At 37.7% G+C, this 19011-nt stretch overlaps 1 protein-coding gene across 4 annotated transcripts in view; it reads right to left on the bottom strand.

The window, feature by feature from the left end:
* Window positions 1-132: 132 nt before the first annotated feature.
* arhgef1b (Rho guanine nucleotide exchange factor (GEF) 1b) overlaps window positions 133-19011 on the bottom strand; it is a 36091-nt gene continuing 17212 nt past the window's right edge. The window contains exons 1-25 of one of the 4 annotated variants that reach the window (XM_056762013.1): window positions 16277-16681; window positions 16174-16203; window positions 15245-15362; window positions 15100-15151; window positions 14340-14372; window positions 13709-13870; window positions 13444-13585; window positions 10394-10543; window positions 8859-9049; window positions 8115-8261; window positions 7907-7989; window positions 7674-7799; window positions 7444-7558; window positions 6627-6727; window positions 6328-6402; window positions 6168-6243; window positions 5890-6057; window positions 5693-5780; window positions 5501-5617; window positions 5336-5397; window positions 4838-4981; window positions 4173-4292; window positions 3610-3782; window positions 3325-3424; window positions 133-2899 (exon numbers count right to left, since the gene is read on the bottom strand). In XM_056762013.1, the coding sequence (XP_056617991.1) occupies window positions 3350-3424; window positions 3610-3782; window positions 4173-4292; window positions 4838-4981; window positions 5336-5397; window positions 5501-5617; window positions 5693-5780; window positions 5890-6057; window positions 6168-6243; window positions 6328-6402; window positions 6627-6727; window positions 7444-7558; window positions 7674-7799; window positions 7907-7989; window positions 8115-8261; window positions 8859-9049; window positions 10394-10543; window positions 13444-13585; window positions 13709-13870; window positions 14340-14372; window positions 15100-15151; window positions 15245-15362; window positions 16174-16203; window positions 16277-16296 (2568 nt within the window). In that variant the 5' untranslated portion in view covers window positions 16297-16681 and the 3' untranslated portion in view covers window positions 133-2899; window positions 3325-3349. Of the gene's footprint in view, window positions 2900-3324; window positions 3425-3609; window positions 3783-4172; window positions 4293-4837; window positions 4982-5335; window positions 5398-5500; window positions 5618-5692; window positions 5781-5889; window positions 6058-6167; window positions 6244-6327; window positions 6403-6626; window positions 6728-7443; window positions 7559-7673; window positions 7800-7906; window positions 7990-8114; window positions 8262-8858; window positions 9050-10393; window positions 10544-13443; window positions 13586-13708; window positions 13871-14339; window positions 14373-15099; window positions 15152-15244; window positions 15363-16173; window positions 16204-16276; window positions 16682-19011 lie in introns of those variants that run through there. The other 3 variants (XM_056762010.1, XM_056762012.1, XM_056762011.1) reach the window with 3 other exon arrangements.

Here is a 19011-nt window from a genome sequence, read left to right as displayed (position 1 = left end):
TATGTATTTATGGGAAAAAATATAACATGAGAAAATATGGACATACAATGTACCAGAAGGACAGCAGCTATAATAATATTATACATTTATACATGCATCATGTAATAAATGATTTGATAAACACAATAAAAGTTCAAATAATGTTTCTTCATTTATTAAAAAAGACATATTAAAAAACGTACCTACATTTTCTTAAGTATCTTACAAAATAAAATCAAAGCCCAAATACACAGAATAGTTCTTGCATAATCATTTATATAGACGGACATTAATGGAATGCCTGTATTCAGTGAACTTCTATACACAGTATTACATAAAATGTAGGCATGAGGGTTTAGATCATTTGAACAAAACTTTAGCTGGGGAGTCGGGAGGTAAAGAAAACAAATTTTAAGAGCCACAAATAGGTGCAATGAAATTTTTTGAACAGTAGGAGTCAATGGTCCAATGCACTTCAAGATGTGAGTGTTAATTTCAGATCTGCTTTTGGCACATCTAATATTTTGTAAAATTACACAGAGCACTGCTGAACGAAGAGAAGGGACAGAGGGCCAGGAGGACTAAAGGAGCCCTTTGAATAAAGAAAACCTAAATCTGCACAAGGCACCCTATAAATAGATTTAAACATACAGCTATACCACTATGTATAATATATGTGTGATTAGATAGATACATCAAAAGTGTACAAGCCGAGAGAGATACTTTACCCACAACTCTCTTGTCAATTACATAATTTCTTCATTCTAAGTTGCACACATGCAAATGAACTGCAACTGACTCTTGCCAAGTGACACTGAGTGAGGCCTTCTAGGCTTAGTCTGGCAAAGGATGTCCTAGTTTTCTCTCTCTTACCCTCTTTTATAATAGGCAATGCATAGTACATCTTGCAATTACACAAGTTTAAAAAAACATCAAAACAACAACACAAAACACACAAGCAAATGGAAAATTATGCGATCAGAAAGACAGCTAGGTGGTAAAGTGCGAGACGAACATCTTGAGCCACCTTTAAAAGTTATTTCATTCATTACTTCTAAAAGAGAATAAAAGATGAAAAACAGGTCTGATTGACAGCTACTAGGACCAACATTGCTGGTTCTTCTGATGTGAAAGCAAGACTTCAGATTAGTAAAACATTTGGAAACGGTTGATAAAAGAGCGAGAAAACAACTTAAAACGAAAGGAATAAGTTGGATCTACCAATATAATTCACACTACAATATCAAATCGGGTCAATGTTGCATAACTAGGCAGTGGGTTGAATAACATCACAAAAGCATGTTGCATAAGATCATAATTACAGTACTGGTGAGAAAACGCACCGCATCCAAACTCTGAAATGCTATCAACACCCAGATTTACGTGGTCTTCTGTGGTTACTTAAGGCAAAGAGTGCAGAGAGAATATGCAAGTCCCTTAAACCGAAAAACATGATTAGATAATAAGGACCAGCATCTTCTCTATAATAGATACAGCAGTTCATTTCTGAGTCAACTTTTAATTCCTTCGCCTTCCTTGCCTTTACAAGCAAAACCACTTCAACACTTTATGGTTGATCCAGCAGAGAGGTGAAGCTGTTTAGAGAGGAATCTGTAAACGGATCGAACCCCAACCCTGTTTAAGCCCAATGAGTGATTCTCATCTAACTTGCTCATGCATAACCAGTAAATGATCGTATATGTTCCTCTGTCTTAACTCTTTGGTCCAGCTTAGGCTGACAAAACTACTCTTAAAAACAAAACTCAGAAGCGATGACGTGACTGGAAATGACTGATGCCTTATACGCACATCTCATGATTTTGCATAGATCGAGCACACACAAACAAGAATATGATCTGACTCTACCTACCAGACTACATCTGCTTTGACCAATAAACACATGCACGAGTCTGTCATACATGACCTCCTATGTTATAACCCAAATATGCTTGAGCCGTCTATGCAGGTAGTACATTTGAAGTGATTCATACAAGATTTTCACATATCAAACTCCAACTAGATCTCCTAACATCGAACCTTGCACCAGCTATCTCAGCTTCACTCTGGAAGGTCAAGTGTGTAAACCAGCCTCACACTCACCCAAATCTACTCTTCCTATCCATGTACTGAACTGTTCAACTTAACACTTTTCTTTTCTTTCTTGAACAATCACAGACGTTCTGGTAAAACGAGACAGAATTTTTCAATTTATCTACAAACCTGTTCAAACCAAACAGCATGTCATTATTCGTCTTACTAGTTTGACCAATGCAAGGGTACTGCAAAATAGAACATTGCTCTGCAAGGAACTCCACACACAAACATTTTAATTTCTGTTATTTAAAATAGAGTCATGTCTTTTTGGATGAGACAATTGTTTCATTGGCAAAAAATCAAATTTAGCAGCTAATTTGAAGCTTCACTGTTAATTTGAACAATAAACAAAATGGCACATCATTTGTTTGTATAATCTGATAGAAAACCTGACTCTATAACTACTGTCTTGTGGGCCGGCATCATATCTAACTAAATTTGCAGAGATGCAAGTTTCTTATGAATATAGATAGTCTCTTGGCACTAAACTAACTTGACATGCGTTGACAAGTTTAACTTCATTAACTTCTTACTTTAATCGTTCTTTAGATGTCATACATTTCTTTGGCATCTTTTGGCAAGACTGTCACTCTTCGGTCACTCAACAGACACACATACGCACGCATTCATGCTCATGGATCACTATAATTTCACAATGCCCGGTCTATTTCAGGTCTCAATGACTTGGAAACAGCCTGAAGTCTGCGGTCAATCTTCTGAAAGTAGAGCTGAGACAAGAGAACAGCAGACAAATGTAGGCAGTAATAGTCAATCATTGAATCCTCTGTAAGCCACTTGGAGACTAGAGTCCAGCACACACAGTGATCTGAAAATGAAGAGAACAGAAGATAAGAATTAAACACAAATAACTTAAATTGTCACATATTTTTTAGGTAAACATTTTAAAGAGGGATGCATTTGGACAATATTTGATGATGTTGATTTATACATCACATTACATTTACATGTATGCATTTGGCAGACGCTCTTATCCAAAGCGACTTACATTGCATTGCACTATACATTGGTTTCTGAGTATTTGCAATCCCTGGGATCGAACCAACGCCCTTGGCGTTGCTAGCGTCATGCTCTAACCAAATTTGGTAACATTAAATCAGATAAAACATAATTTTAACCAAAGAACAATGGCAGAATAATATAGTATTTTAATTAATATGTTCAATATCACCCTTATTGACATTAAAGCATAAAACATGTTCATGTATTTTGTTCGTGGAGTTTTACATTTACCTTTAACAGCAGGTTGTGATGTTTCTCAGTTGTAAAGGCCCCCCTGAAGTGAATATTTGCCAAGTGCTTCTTGCAATTTATAATGGTAATCCTCAACACTCTAAAAACACACAACAAAGACCGACTGTATTAGTAAGAATGTCTTGTTCCCAACCCTTTTGTTGTGAACAGTAGAGATTTATCATTTTTTTAGCCTCTCTTCAGCCCTCATAATCTATGGCCTGAACATTTAAGCAGCTTGTCCCTTGGACCTCCATTCATACATCTTTAAACTCATGCCCTGACCTGCAGTCTCTTCAGTTGTTCCTCAAGAACCTGCAGTTTCCTCTGCACCTCCTCCATGCGCTCCTGAGAAAGCACCAGAGGAGCGCTGATCCCTCTTTCTTCTTCTCCTTTACTACTTTCATCTCCTCCACCCTCCTGTCCTCCAGTTTTGTCATCTGTGCTGGATTCTTCCACTGAGGGAAAAAGAGCTCTCTATATTACCATACTGTGGTATAATCAGCATCTGATTTGTTCTTTTCCTGAGATACACGGCAACAGGAAAGTGTTTTAATAAAACAAACAGGTGGATTTGAGTTTTTGACAACTTTCAACCTTAGATTTAAGCTTTTTGTGTAACTGCCCTCACGGGAAATTAGTTATATTGTATTCAATCAAGTTATAACTGCCCTATCTTTCAACCACTTGGCAAAAGCTGCATTCACATTGTGACATGCTCACAGAACAATCTGCGCTGAAATGAGACACTCAAAGGAACATTACATTTATGAATATAATAAAATGAAAAAATGTGAATATTACATTTTTGGCAAGCATACTTTGGTCATATATATTAAGTGCAGTACCTGATGATTGACAGCCATCTGTCTCCTGGCTTTCAGGCCCCGCCCCTTCATTCTCTCCATCAGCCAGTGAATCATCCGACAGGCTGATACTCCCGACCAGCAGTCTCTTCAAAGAAATGACTGTGGCAGAAATTAAATTAATTTATTAAAAAGTAAGTATGCTTTGTTTATGTACATGCTTGATATAATATACACTGCCCGTCCATCAAATCAAACTATTATATTTCTTTGGACTGTCTTTATCTTTGATTACGGCACGCATTCGCTGTGGCATCGTTTCGATAAGCTTCTGCACTGTATTCCCATCCAACATTTATTCCCGTCCGCTGCGCAAAGTCTTCTCCAGCACATCCCAAAGATTCTCAATGGGGTTACGGTGTGGACTCTGTAATGGCCAATCCATGTGTGGAAACGACGTCTCGTGCTCCCTGAACCATTCTTTCACAATTTGAGCACGATGAATCCTGGATTTGTCATCGTGGAATACACCCGTGTTATATTCAGGTAGTCAGCTGGGCTCATTCTTTGCGCACTTACGCTGCTGAACCTTGACCTCCAATCCAATGGGAGGCTCTTACCTATTTGCTGAGTTACATCCAGGTGGTGACTTTTTTTGAACGGGCAGTTTATTAAATAGAACGGCATAAAATATCAGAAAGGCTTACTTTCATCCAAAGCACCCGCAGCCAATTTTTCAGAAGGGATGTGGCTTTGGGTGAGCAGGTCGATGCCATTGGCAGCTAGATAGTCTATGAGTGAAACTTCAGACATGTTGCTCTTTTCATCAGCGCCATTGTCCTTGTATCGTGCTACAGTAAAAACAGAAGCAGATTTGGTGTTCAAATGGTGTGTAGTAAATACGATTATTTCAACATTTTACTCTATTTTTATACTTTGCGCAAATATTTTTTTAGTTCATTCCTTATATGCATTCGGGTAAAAATGAAACAACTGATACTTGAGAATCCGTTGACATAATGCTTAAATACATTTAGCTATTGTTGTGTCAGAATAGTGGTCAGAATATTGTATAATAGGTTTGAATATTGGTACATCTCATTTTTCCAAAAATATTCTGAATATCAATAGAGTGTCATAAGCCAACATATTGCAAAAAATAGAAAAAAATCCCAATATTGCAAAATAAATGTACAAAATCTCACCACTGTTACTTTTCAATAAAACTGCACCATTCTCTGTGGGGCTAAGAGGAGGATTCCAGAAACTAAAGGAGAAAAACAAAACGTGTTTATTAACAGAACCATAAAGGGTAAAAACTCGTCTTAAAGGGTCTGTAGAGCTTTGCTATTTGTTAAAAACAAACTAACGGTCCATATCCAGGTCCAATAGCGCTGCCGGGCATGCTGCCGGCTCTCTGTCTATCAAGTCCACTCCCTCTTATCTTCTTCAGCTCATCGACTGCAGACTTAATCCCTTCTGTCCAGCTGAAACAAAATATTTAGCTTTTCCAGTCGTGATCAAATGGACATCAAAAGCTAAATTTCACCTCACAAACTCACTTTTTCCTTTCCCCGACAGTTTGAGCCACTAACTCATATATCTGTGCTCCGCTGTCCCAGGTGAAGATAACGTATAGAGCCTTTGGATCTGGGGGTCCGAAACAACAGTGTCTTTACATTTCTTTCATTTTAGTATCAACTGGGTTGTTGCTGAAGTACTGGTACTTCTCTAACCCAAAATGTCAAACTCTACTGACCTGTGGCCACATCTCTGAGGAAAACCGACTGCAGCTTGATAATCGGACTCAACATCTGTTTGCCCTCCTGAACGGCGATGTTGCTTTTGCTCTGACACTTCAAAACCATCTTATCATCCTGCTTTTGCATCAAGACCAAAAGGTCTGACAGCAGCACGCAGTGAACATCTGAAAAAATACACAAACACAGGAGGATAAAGGATTGTTTTTTAATTTGTTATATACTGCATTGCTTACAGATTGAGAGATAGATATTTCTGCATGAAAACAGCGGTTACCGATTGCTTTCTCCTTGGTCACTTTCCATGTTAAAGGGCCTTCATACAGCATCTCCCTGGTGGTCAGATCTACGTTCTGAAGAAGAGAGATAAAAATTCACTCGAGAGTTTATGAATATGTAGCTTACATTCATATATGATACATAAAGATTTATCTTACCTTGTACTCAACGTAAAGATCATTGCTTGGTTTTAGTCCTGAGGTGTCCAGTCTGCGCTGGTAGTCCTTCAAAATCTGAGAAAATCAAATCATGGGTGGATATTTAGAACAAAAATGTATGATAGGGAGGACTTAAATCTTCTTGGGTCATTCTATAGACGGTTTCATCTTAACAACATAAACAAACGTCTAGATGTCTACACGATTTGTTTAGATGCGACCAAATACAGGACCCATTCAACAAATTGTAGAGAAATAAGTACTATATAAAAAAACGAAGTCTGTGTATTATCTCTTACCAGTAAGTTTTCCATTTGTTTAACTTCTTCATTGACGTGGTTGAGGATCTTGCGACAACATTCTGCTGCTTGTGTAATGTTTGATTTTTCAGTTTTATCCTCTGTGAGAAATCAATTATTTTGCTTTTATTTATGCAGTATCATTCATCAATATACATGTATTCAATATTATTGTCCCTCTGTGATGATCTAAGTTTAATTTTGTACGTATATCGTTATGGTGTTTTTAATATGCTTTAAGACAAATAAGTGCAAAATTATTATTCAAACCCATTGCTGAGTATTTTCTCCATTAAAACTACAGTTTGTAAAACCGCCCCTAGAGGGCGCACGGCCGTGAGACTGTTTAGAATGGTGACTTTCTTACCATTAACAAGTAGTTGGAAACTCAGCTGAACAAAATATATAACACTGGCCTATTGGATTTTTTACTGCAAAATTGTTACAAACTGTGAATTTTTTGGTAAAGTGCTGTTTTAAGGTAGTTTTCAACATCATAAACTTGTAACCACCAATCACGTCAAAACATTTGACATTTTAGCAAATTCATATCTATGGTTTTAGCGGGTTCTCTTGCCTGGCGGCAGGGACCTATTTATGCATATTCATGAATCTACGAATACTAAACGAGATTAGGGTAGAGTAACACTAAGTAATGTTAAAGAATGAAGTGCTAAATGCTATTTTGATGCTAAAAGATGAATTTTAAGTGAATAAATTGTCGACTGCAGTGGGACTTTAAATGTCATTTATATTTATTTAATAATTGTTTGTGGCAATTTGTCACAAAAAGACGAAATAGATTTCAAATCCCCACCTGTGTTCTTGGCAATGTTCTCCAGCAGAAGTGGATACTTAGTTAGTCTTTGCATCTCGATAGGAATGATGTCTTTCAACTGCAGTCTCCTACACTGTGGTTTACTCTCTGCATCCTAAAAAAACCCAGCACAAGGAATGCATTTACACCAGTATACAGTAAATATATCATGCCACAACTTTTTAACTATTTAGAAGTCTAGGTAACATTGAACATAGTGTTTAAAGTACCAGTATGAATGCATTAAAACGTGGATCCCTCTTCTGTCTGCTTTTAATCTGCTCCAAAGCCCAGGATTGGTGACTACAAAAACGTGCGGTGAGCTTCTGAAACCACTCTCCTTCTGAGCCACTGAACTACGGAGATCAAGATTTCAAGAAATCAAGTTCATACAACCATGAGGAATTCTGACAGTCGGACAGAGTCTTTAAAACTAGTGTTTGATGGAATGCAATCCGTTTACCCTGTTTAGAAGTGGTATGCTTATGTTCTTGACAATGTAACTGTCTTCTTGACGCAGTCTTTTCAGGTTCTCAAAAAAAGCATCTAAAATAAATACAAATATTTTAGATATGTTATGTCTGTTCATGGCTACTCAAGCATGTATGTTGGACAATAAGACAAAATACCCTGCAATATATCAATATATTTAAGAAGTTATGTCAACGTACAGTGCATGTCTATAATCTCATCAAGGTTAGGAAAGATAGCAGACACTTCTTCCGTCAACATGATATCCCCCTTCTCCAGTGGACGATAAAACACGGTCTGCAGTACGGTCAGCATACGAACGTGTGCGTGCTCGGTTGCAAACAACTCTGAGAGACAGAGAGAGAAACATGTTCACAGCTTTCACCATTTGCCCCTGCTACATGCAGCAAGAGATAAAGCAACGAAAAAAAACAAGTGCCAAGAATCTCAGTCTCATTTCACATTGCATGCTCAATGACAGCTGTAGCATTGCTTTGGTATAATGACCAGGGAGCACCATCTTGATGCTCTGGCATGTGAAATTGTGTTAAAAATGTAAAAAAAAAAAAAACTCGAAAAATAAGTTTACCTTCCTGTAAAACAGTTTCAAAGTGACAACATAAACAAACGTTGCTACACATGCGCGTTTGTGGACTGCCCTTACCTTCCGGAACAAACAATAGAGTGCTTCTGATAACAAGCAAAAGAAACCATGAAAGCCCATTACTTAGCTAAACTTTTCTCTCCAAGATTTTGCTGGATACTATTGGAACACAAAAGAAGATACTTTGAGAAACATCTCAGTGGTTTTGTTTCCAAACAATGCAGGTCAATGAGGACCAGTGTTGTTTGCTTACCAAATTTCTTTAAAATATCTTCTTTTGGTGGGCACATGTTTACGCTTATTTATTTTGCCCGGAAAAGTGTGTTTTTGCTCTCTTTACCATTAATGACTTCCTGTCGCTTAATCTCCATCTTGCTCAGTTTGTTTAGATTGTCACCATCAGCAAGTTCCCTCCAGTTGGGTGAATCCTGCTCAAGCTCCAGGAGGCGGGGCTCTATCTCCTCATGCTGAGGAAAGGGGCCAAAGGCGGGGCCACCGAGGAGCCCGTCAGGCAAAAGCCCACCTTCCACACTGAGAGACGAATAAAAATGCAAAAGAGAACAAAGTGAAAAGAGATACAAATGTAGGACGTCCTGTAAAGGTTTAACAGCTGTTTACAGCAGTAAAAGTCATTCAGTGCCAGTAGCGAACCGTGACGTTTGAGCCCTGGCCCTCTGCGCACACGCAACACAACAACAGCCCCCCAAACCCACACGCTTAACCTTATTTTACCTCACTGTGATTTCCAATAGAAGTGTGCATACATCATTATTTCATCACACTTACCACATGATACATTTACAATGCTACTCCGGACTTGAAACGCAACAAGCCGAACAGCAGTCAGACAGTTCAACAGAGAGACTGTTATCTCCAAGATAACACGCAATACAAATACAACTCATTATTACACATACGCATTATGATCGGCGTGTCTGTGGTCTTCAACTGGAATCACCAGGTTGCAGACACACATGACCGACACTGCCTCCCAGTCGGATCATGAAACGAACATAGACTAACATACACAATAACAGTTTAAAAAGCAACACTTCACGAGAGCGCTCTCAGCAAAGAGAACCTACACTAGCATACAGTAAACAGAGATTCACCAGCGAATAATCTATGATTATAATAAATCTTAATATTAAACTGGTCACGTTACAGTGAACTAAACGTATGGAACTGACGGAAGTTAATTTACCATTTATCTGATAAAATGTCACTGTTATGCAACAACAGCAAATATGCACAATAGGTTAAATTTAAGACTGAAACCATGTCCACACCGGATGCGACACGTGGCTTGTTCTAATGGTATTGTCGTGCCGCATCGCGCCACGTCCTTTTTTTCCGAGACTTGATAACAAAGTTATTTTTTGCGCTTTACAAGATTGCTGGTGAACAACGCCTCACATAGCGGAAAGTTAGCAAAACACAAAATGACCGTTCAGGCTGCGCAAACATCGTATTACATCGCAGTACTGCGACTGCTCCGTGATCTTGAATTACTCTCGTGGGACTTGAAAATCGCACGTAGATAGAGTCCGCATCCATCCAGGAAGTCAAATATACATATCTTATAGGGAAAATCTGACATTTATTGAAAATAATAATTGAACGTTTTTAAATGTTAGTTTTTACGATAGTCTAGGTCACCACAGAGGGCCTAGAGGGCCCTGAGGGTTCGCTACTGTTCAGTGCATTGTCGCCTTGCTGCTTCTCATTGTCGAATGACAGCACCTGTCAACCAACAAACGTTTTCAACAGCTCCATGAGTCTCTATTAGCTCCCTTGTGCTGCCGTCTCCTGTGGATGGATGAATATGAGTTTCTGAATGTGCATTATGTGCGTGATGGTTAGTTGTTGTCTTACGAGGTCTGTGGGGAGGGTGAGGGGGGGTGGGAGGAGGAAGTTGACTGCAGGTCCACGTCGCTACGGGAGCGAGACTGCTTGGCCCGGGTGGAGCCGCTGCGGCGAGAGTGACGGCGCTCCACACAGAGGCTCTCGCTGCGGCGCACGTTCCTGAACACCCATGAGAGAGGGTTGAGAAGGGGACAGGGGAAGAGAAAGGTACATAGAGATGAAGAAGGAATGGGGTAAGAAACAAGGGGTAAGAGAGAAGAGGAGAGTAGGGTGGGTTGAAGTGATGAGAGATGAAAATCAAAGTGAAGAGTAAAGGAAATGAGGTAGCAAAGGTGGTTTATAAGAGACAAGGATAGACAGATGGTCGAACGGTTAGAGACCACAGACATGAAGAGATGACAGAAATAGAACAATGATAAAGTAAGAATGAGAGTAAATTCTAAAAAAATATGTCATTTAAGCCACTTTTAACATCTCCAACTCAACCTGCGACTCTTTTGGGTTTCGCATAACATCTGCAGCTCGTTCTAATGTCTTAACTGTCCAAATATGATTATGTAAAGCATCATTTGCACCCCATTTACATTTAGAAAATATTAGTGCCAGGTAACTGAGCTCACATAAACAGCAGGCACTTCTGTTCCCAATACATACGGTTAACTTACAGAAAACCCAGAGACCAAGTAGACACAGAGAAAAACTATATACCATACTTAGCCATGCAGTGTGTATGAGTGTCAGTCCGATTTGTTTCTAATTTGCATGACAAGAGTTTGCAGATAAAGTAGCTGAAGTGACTTTAAAATTGTTAAGGAAGTAATTAAATATTATCTACTCTAGGACAACAAAAATGTGAAATAATAATTTTATTGTGATATCAATTGAAATGTTTTCATTAAATAAATAAAAGATGAATTTGACAGATCAATGTATTATTATTTAAGTTATTTTGCGATTTCCCCTCTTTTTGGCAAATGAATCGCACTCATAATGCAATTGCAGTGAGGTGGTCTTAAGGCTAAACTTTGAAAGGATGCTAAATTATTTACAATATTATAGAATTATCACAACATCAATTATCACAAGTTTCGTCGATACCGGTATCTTGTGACAACCCTAATCTACATCCGTCTTATGATGATCTACTTGAAAAGCAGCCTCTTTATGCTCTTTTTAAAAAGGTCAAAAATAATATATTATTATATTTCAGAAAGGATAGTTTAATCATGGTGTCAATTAAATTGTAATGTGTGGCTCAACGGGAAACCAAAAAACTTGGTATTGATCAATGATGTAAATTTGGATAAACGTTGTCCAGACATCATGCCAAATTCGCACTGAGAATTTATTGACTGAAATCGAGTATGCAAATCCATTCTGACTGCAAAATTTTGACATGCAAGACTAAGACATTATAAACAAAAATGTTAAAAGACTCCGAGGTTTCTCATATGCCACCCTTAGAATCATTACAGGGTAAAGAAGGTAAAACTAAATTTGATCATAAATGTTATAAATCATAAACTGTAGTGAAGTGTATGTTGCATGTGTGAATTAGTAGCAGGTTGAGTCTGGCAGAAAATCCCAGTGACAATCACCCACCTTGTCGTCCTTCTGTAAAAACACAGGACAACGCACAGTTACCTGTTGCATTTATCAGAACTTAGAACAAACCATACATAAACATACAGCACCGAACCAAACCTGTGCCAGCTAAACTCAACACTGCCCTGAACCATCCAGATCCTTATCGCAAGACCGACAACAAAGCATGACAAAGAGTATGACGCTACAGTTGAACGCTGGACAACAACAAACAATGCTTTCACATGAAGGGCAGTTGTTAGAGGGACATTAAAATGCACAGTTGCTTGTTTTGTGACAAAGTAAACAATAATGAAACCAGATGTTACACAATTTGAAATGTACACAACAATCTGTACAAGCAACTGTTATTTTGGCGAAACGTAGAAGGGCAGTACAAGCTTGGCTTCACCTGATAGAATTTACAAAAAAACTAACGTTGTGTTGGGCAACTGCTTGCCATATTCTTAACATAAGCATCACATCTGAGGCAAAAAATTTTATAGTGCTTTTTACAAGAATTTATAATTTAATAGTGCAACCATACATGTAACCTATCAAAGCAGTGTGGCGAGACGTACTGCCTAAATCTTTACGGCTAGTGGCCAAAGGTTGCCAATTCGACCCCCACAAAGTTCAAGCTTCAAACTATTGAATACATGATTTCTTGTAACAACTATCAACTTAAAATATAATAAAAACTAACTAGCAATATTCACAAATTCAGACAACTTTCTTTAATATCTGCACATTTTGATAGCTCTAGATCTAGACATGGCGGGAAACTACACAGGCAAAAAAATAGCTGCAGGACAGGTAAACCACAAACTAAAGCTAACAAAACAGCAGAACAAGAGATGGGACAAAGAACAAACAAACATAATGATACAGTAAAGAAAAGACGGTTCAGGACAGGCAAGGAAAGTATGTATGTATATGCAATAAGGGACTATCCTGAAGTAGGTTTCGTTGTCCACAGGGAGGCTTGCGAATATTGCGGGCAGCAGCAGGAGCAGCAGCACAAAGGAGAGACAAAGCGCTCAGAGTATCATACCACACTCCACTGAGGTCAAAGCAGCACAGGAGTTTTACCACACACCCTTTGTTACAACACAATAGTAAAACTGCGACTAAACTTGCACAATTTAAATACTTGTGTTTTAAGCTGTTTAAATAGTTGAGCTGTCTCTGTTATATTTAAAACACAAACTATGTTCCAGAATATAGTGAGCTGCCTCGCTGGCTACCGCTTATTTAGGTGGGTGTCATTTATGTTTGCAAGTCGTCATCTTTATACAATGAGTTGTGGGACTACATTCAATGCTGCCAATGAATTTTGCAAAGGAAGGTGGTTGCATAATAAAATGCATCTTTTGGGAAAACCTTTGAAAATCTTAACTCTTTAAGCAGCTCACTAAATTCTGGAACTGGAAGTGCTCTTTTTATAATCTTTTCGAGACTCTTCTAGCTCTTACTTGGCGCCATCTTGACTGTCCTCCACAACGATGTCATCGGAAGAGGGAGGTTCACTGATGCTGAGACCTGGACCAGTGCTGACAGGAGACACATTGCCCCCATCTGGCCCTGGTTTGGGGTCTAGGCGACTTGTGTTGACACCTACAGAAATAAAGACACAAATCTCCAACCATAAAACCATTTACTTTGACAGGTTTTTTTGGATGTCAATTTCTCTCCATCCCAAAACGTGCCATATGGTCCACAATGTTTTGTGTTCCTCACCAGTTTCTATTTGAGAGTCAGGGCTGGGAGTCACATTGGAGGGGATATTCGGTACATCAGGGTTCTCTGAGACGCTGCTTGACCAGATCCCAGTGGATTTTCGGCCTGAATTGTTGATGCTGTCATTTATCAACACTCGTGGAGGAGGTTTGGTGGACTTTGCTGGAGAGCACGAGAGATCAACACATCAATCATCTTTAGTAAAGACAGAGCACCCAATGATTATAAAAGATAATTGGTGTGTGATTGTTAAAGCGATATATAATGCAATTAAGAGTTTCATTCCAAAAAAGTGTTAGGAGAAAGAAAGACAGAAAAACACCGAACAAAAATACAGCAAGACTACGATTCATGCTACACAGTATTATCTAAAATCTATGTGTTCATTTGTGCTTTTCAATTAAACTACATCAAATACACCAGAGATCACGTGACGATTTGTAACCAAGCATTAAGACTTTTAATCACGAAAAGTCTACAGAAAACCATACCACATCTGATTGATAGGAAAACAAAAAACACAAACAAGTGATTGAAGGGGAACATATAAACATGCATTTAGGTTTTATTAGTAAAGGAATGCACCATCTAAGAGGAGACTTTCTACACGAAAGAAAACAGACCATAATACCTTCAAAGTCCAACCTAGATTGCTTACCATCATCTGCAAGAGGGAAAAATAGCAACACAAAACGGATGTTTACTATTCTAATGTGTGAAACTAAGGTTTACTATGCAACTACTGAACTCCCTTTGGGTGGTTTCGTGTGCGGGGGTTTTAATGGTTTATGCAGGTGCCAGACACATCAGGCCTCATTCATGAAACAGGATCAGAACGTTTTTTGTAAATCGTTCGTAAAGTCGTTTCGACGTAAATTTTCGTATTCACAAAAATGTTCGTATTTCCAAAATCTTAGTTGGTACGAAAGACCAACTTTCAGACCTTGTAAAAATATACATTCTGTACTCTTTTGGACAAACTGATGGCAAATTGAAGCAATATATCTTAATAATATTTCATGTGTTTTTTTGCCCTGTCTTTACCTTTTAACTTTGGGTAAAACGCAGAGCTGCTTGTCACATTCCTTTTTTACACAGGCGTCCAATCACAGTGGTGAAGAGGCGGGACAAACACTACATTGACCAACCATCATACACAACAGGATCCAGAGGAAATTTTCGGGAATGTATGTTTTTACAAGCAAAGTACTCGGAATTTACTCATATTAACAAAGGTTTCATGAATGAGGCCAAATGTGTTTGAAATAATAAGCGTAATGGTTGGTTGCATATGTTTATGCGCTGAGAAATAATACTGCAGGATTGGTCAGTAAACATATGACGTAAGCAAGGGGGTGGGGTCTGAGGAAGGGCTTTTACTGAATACGTACTGTTGATCGCGGGGGGTTTGATTGGTTTGCTGGGTTTTCCACCTCCCCACGGCTGTTAAACAGAAGGTCATTCAAATTGAAAACATTAGAATAAATTATACATGAACAACAATATACAGATAGCTCTGCTACAAAATCAACTAACCCTTAACACCGAAGGAACGGATGGCCGCCATACAGATTTAGTCTTCTTGTTGTCAAGTGCTCTAGTCTTGACTCCAAGGTGCTTCATATAGAAGGCCACTGCTCCAAAAATGGAGTGACTAATAAAAGAGATAAAGTTACTTCATGAGTTGACCAGCACTAATTCACTGTATGAATTCACTTTATGACTCTATAAATTCACTCTATGAATTAAAAATCATGATACTATGAAACTGTTACTGTTCCTCAGTGGACGGGGGCTGTTCCCCAAGTCCACAAGAAAGGGGAGGTCCTTATGACAGGGGGAGGAGCATGGCACATGCATTGTCTCTCATAACACACATGGATTAAGTGACGGAATGACAAACTTCAATGCAGCAAGCATCCAACCACAAGCCTCCTCACAGACACATTTGTGCACAACTCACTAAATGAGATAAGTCGACAAACACTAAAAATTCTGTCATCATTTACTCAACCTCAGATTTTTCCGAACCTGTGTACATTTTGTTGTTCTGCTAAACTCTACGAAATGTATTTGGGAAAATGTCAGTAACCGAACAAATCTCATCACTCATTTACTGCCAAAGAGGGGAAAATAAATACCATGGAGGTCGATTGGGGATGAGATCTGTTTTGTTACTGACATTGACATTCTTCCTAATATCTTCCTTTGTGTTTAGCAAAACAACAAAAATGTCTACAGGTTTGGAACAATCTGGGGGTGGGTAAATGATGACAGAATTTTCATTTTTGGGTAAACTACCCCTTTAAGCTTGACTCTTGTTTAATAAGAATTGCATGTTTTTCCCTTTTTTTAACAGCAGGCAAGTGACTGCTGGTATATTTAGGCAAAAAATTTGAGGCAGTGTTAAAACATGATTTTTGCAAAAGTAACTACTGAGAAAAGACGTGCAAATCACAACTTACCTTTTGTCCTTGTCAGCGACAATTGCGGGGCTGTAAGAAAGGCAATAATTAAAGATTAAAACGAACGAAAACATGCAACGTTATGCTGGTATAAAGAACTCACCGCTTAAAGTTAAGTAACATTTTTCCTTTCTCGTTCTCGACCTATTTTAAATTCTGTTTTGGGACGATGGAATCTGAAGTGTTCAAGTTTCTCCTGATTCAAAATCACACTAACTGCTGTATTGTTTTGTTCAGAATATAAACTAATGAACATATTCTGTCACTTGCAAACAAAAAAAAACTAAAAGAAATAAACACAAAAAATGTGCTGCATCAAAATCTGAAGTCCAGTCGAGTCTGTTTTGAATGACACGTGAAGTCAAATAAAAATGCAGAGAATGAAGTTTACTAAAAACAATCTACTACAACTAGAGTATCTTAAAATGAACTAAATCACTAAGACTGTCCTACAGCGATGTCCAGAAAGCGAGCAAAGCATCCGGCAACTTGCTATTTAACTGTATCTTTGTCTGATGCAACAAGCATGCAAGAAAATCAAAATCAGAGCCTTATGTTTTTCTATAAAAATAAAAAAGGAGGAGTGTGATAAGGAATCTCCAATGTCAGGCCAATCAAAAACCTCGACCCTCCTATCAGACTGTGACTGCAGCCAATGAGAGGCTCTATAAGTGAAGTCATTGCCATTAAACTAAGGGAGGAGAATGAATGAAGAAGCAAAAAAGAGTGAGATTAAAAGGACAGTGTCAAGGAAAACACAGGATGATTGTTTGAGTGCATAAGAACACTAAATAACCATATTGACACAACCACACATAAAGAGAAGATTGTGCTGTGTCAAGTCCCTAAACAGACATTAAACGAGTGAGACACTTTGGTTTACATTCATTTCGCTTCTCTTTATAACATCACTTTAACAATGAATGAATGTGACTGGACACTGCTATTGTTTGTGATCAAAATGTCAGGCATAGATTGTAAACTCGTCTCTTCTCTCTGACCTCTGCCTTATCCCTCTTGCCATTTTCTCTTTGGCAGAGAGCCAGAGAGCCGAGACTTCCTGCCAGCGTGGCACTTCTGACATCCTCTCTCTTCCACTTCCTCTCTGATTTTCTCTGTCTTTCTTCGAAATAAGCAGATGCCAGGCATGACATATATATATATATATACAGCTCTCTCAGCCTGTTTAAGTTAATTTTAGCACAGCTGCAAAATAAACTACATTTTATTAAAGTTTATTAAAGTATCGTGAACCTGGAGTCTGAAATTAATGCGACAGGATGAAAAGTCTGCAAATTCGGTGAATTGTCTTCACTGAGTGCATACAAAGACCAACGCTTACATTTATGCATTTGGCAAACGCGCTTTTCCAATGCGAATTGCAGGGAATTCAAAGTTCACATTTTAATTTTATGAGTTTTATCTGGAAATCAAACCCATGACACTACTGTATGTTAGTATATAATTTTAGTAGTATAGACGGATTAACAAATGAATGACTTTGGACACAAAAAGACTGAAACTAATTTTTTTCTCATTCACTAAAGCTCACTCAAACTTGTGAGAGCAATTACGGAACTAACATCAGACTCATTTTGTGAAATCAGTGACTTAAAATAAAACACATAAAGCCTAAGTCAGTGTCATTAAAGACATTTACAGTTCTTGTGATAAGTACTTTTAAGTGTAATTTAAAAAAAAGAAGGCTGATATACATTTCAGACGGCCATTATCCAGCCATTATATAGTATTAGTATTCAGGTAGTAGATATGCATGGCTCTTTGACTGTATACAGTCGGCAGTGAGAACCGGTGTCCCCGCTGTCTCTCATTGTGGAGAAATAATGAATTCAATCCAGATTTTCAGTGTGTGTTCAGTGAAGACAAAAGACTCAACAGTCTCCTTCTATCTCACTTCCTGCGGGCTGTAATATTAATGCTTAGAGACCCGTGTTACCTCTTTAATATGAACCGACTGCACTCACTGACCCGCGCAATTAACGGCATTTAGACTGATGTGCATTCAAGGAAAAGTTAACTGAAATAATGAATGTAATAAATTGAATGTTATGTCACGCCCCTTTTTGGTTTTAAGTGTGGATACACAAATGACTAAACACTGGAATCTGGCGAGGACACAGTTTTAAGCTCCAAAAGGACAAAAAGTGATTTTGAAGTATTCTTAAAACATACTTCAAGCTTTATGGGAGAGAGAAATAGACATGCATGGCATATAACACCATACAAGTAGAAGATAGAAAATATTAAATATACAAACTCTATTGTGTCTTGTGTTAAGTAAGATGTAGCAGGACGGAGTATTTGTTTTATTCTTATACATTTTCTTATATAAAATGCTTATATTTTTATGAAATTCATATCTTTAGATTTCTAAAAGTTGTCTTCAGTTTCCTAGTTGTTTTTGGTTTCATTTTTTACTATTTTATGTTATGCATTTTTGTCAATTTATTATTTGTTTATACATTTGTATTTATATTCAGTAAAAAATTAAATACATTTAAATTACTTTTAGCAAAAATAAAGTTAATAGGACTGAGAATTATTATTCTTTTTCTGATTATACATTTTTAAATTTGTAGTTTCATATTATTTGCGTTTCATTTTTAGCTATTTTGTTATGTGCTTTTGTTACTTTATTTGTCATACATATCAAATATTTTCAGTAAAAATTAAATAAAAGTTATTTTTTAGCCTCAAATGATGTAAATGTTGCAAATGCTATTGCTTTTAAAGTAACATTTCAATTTTTAATCAGATTTTAATTGACTTCAATTAATGATTTCTCAAACATTTTGATAATTTAAACCCTATTCTATG

This window comes from Triplophysa dalaica, chromosome 12 (assembly GCF_015846415.1).
Source record: "Triplophysa dalaica isolate WHDGS20190420 chromosome 12, ASM1584641v1, whole genome shotgun sequence".
Classification (NCBI taxonomy): domain Eukaryota; kingdom Metazoa; phylum Chordata; class Actinopteri; order Cypriniformes; family Nemacheilidae; genus Triplophysa; species Triplophysa dalaica.
Note: the sequence above shows the minus strand (reverse complement) of the source record. Positions and strands in the feature narration are given on the sequence as shown.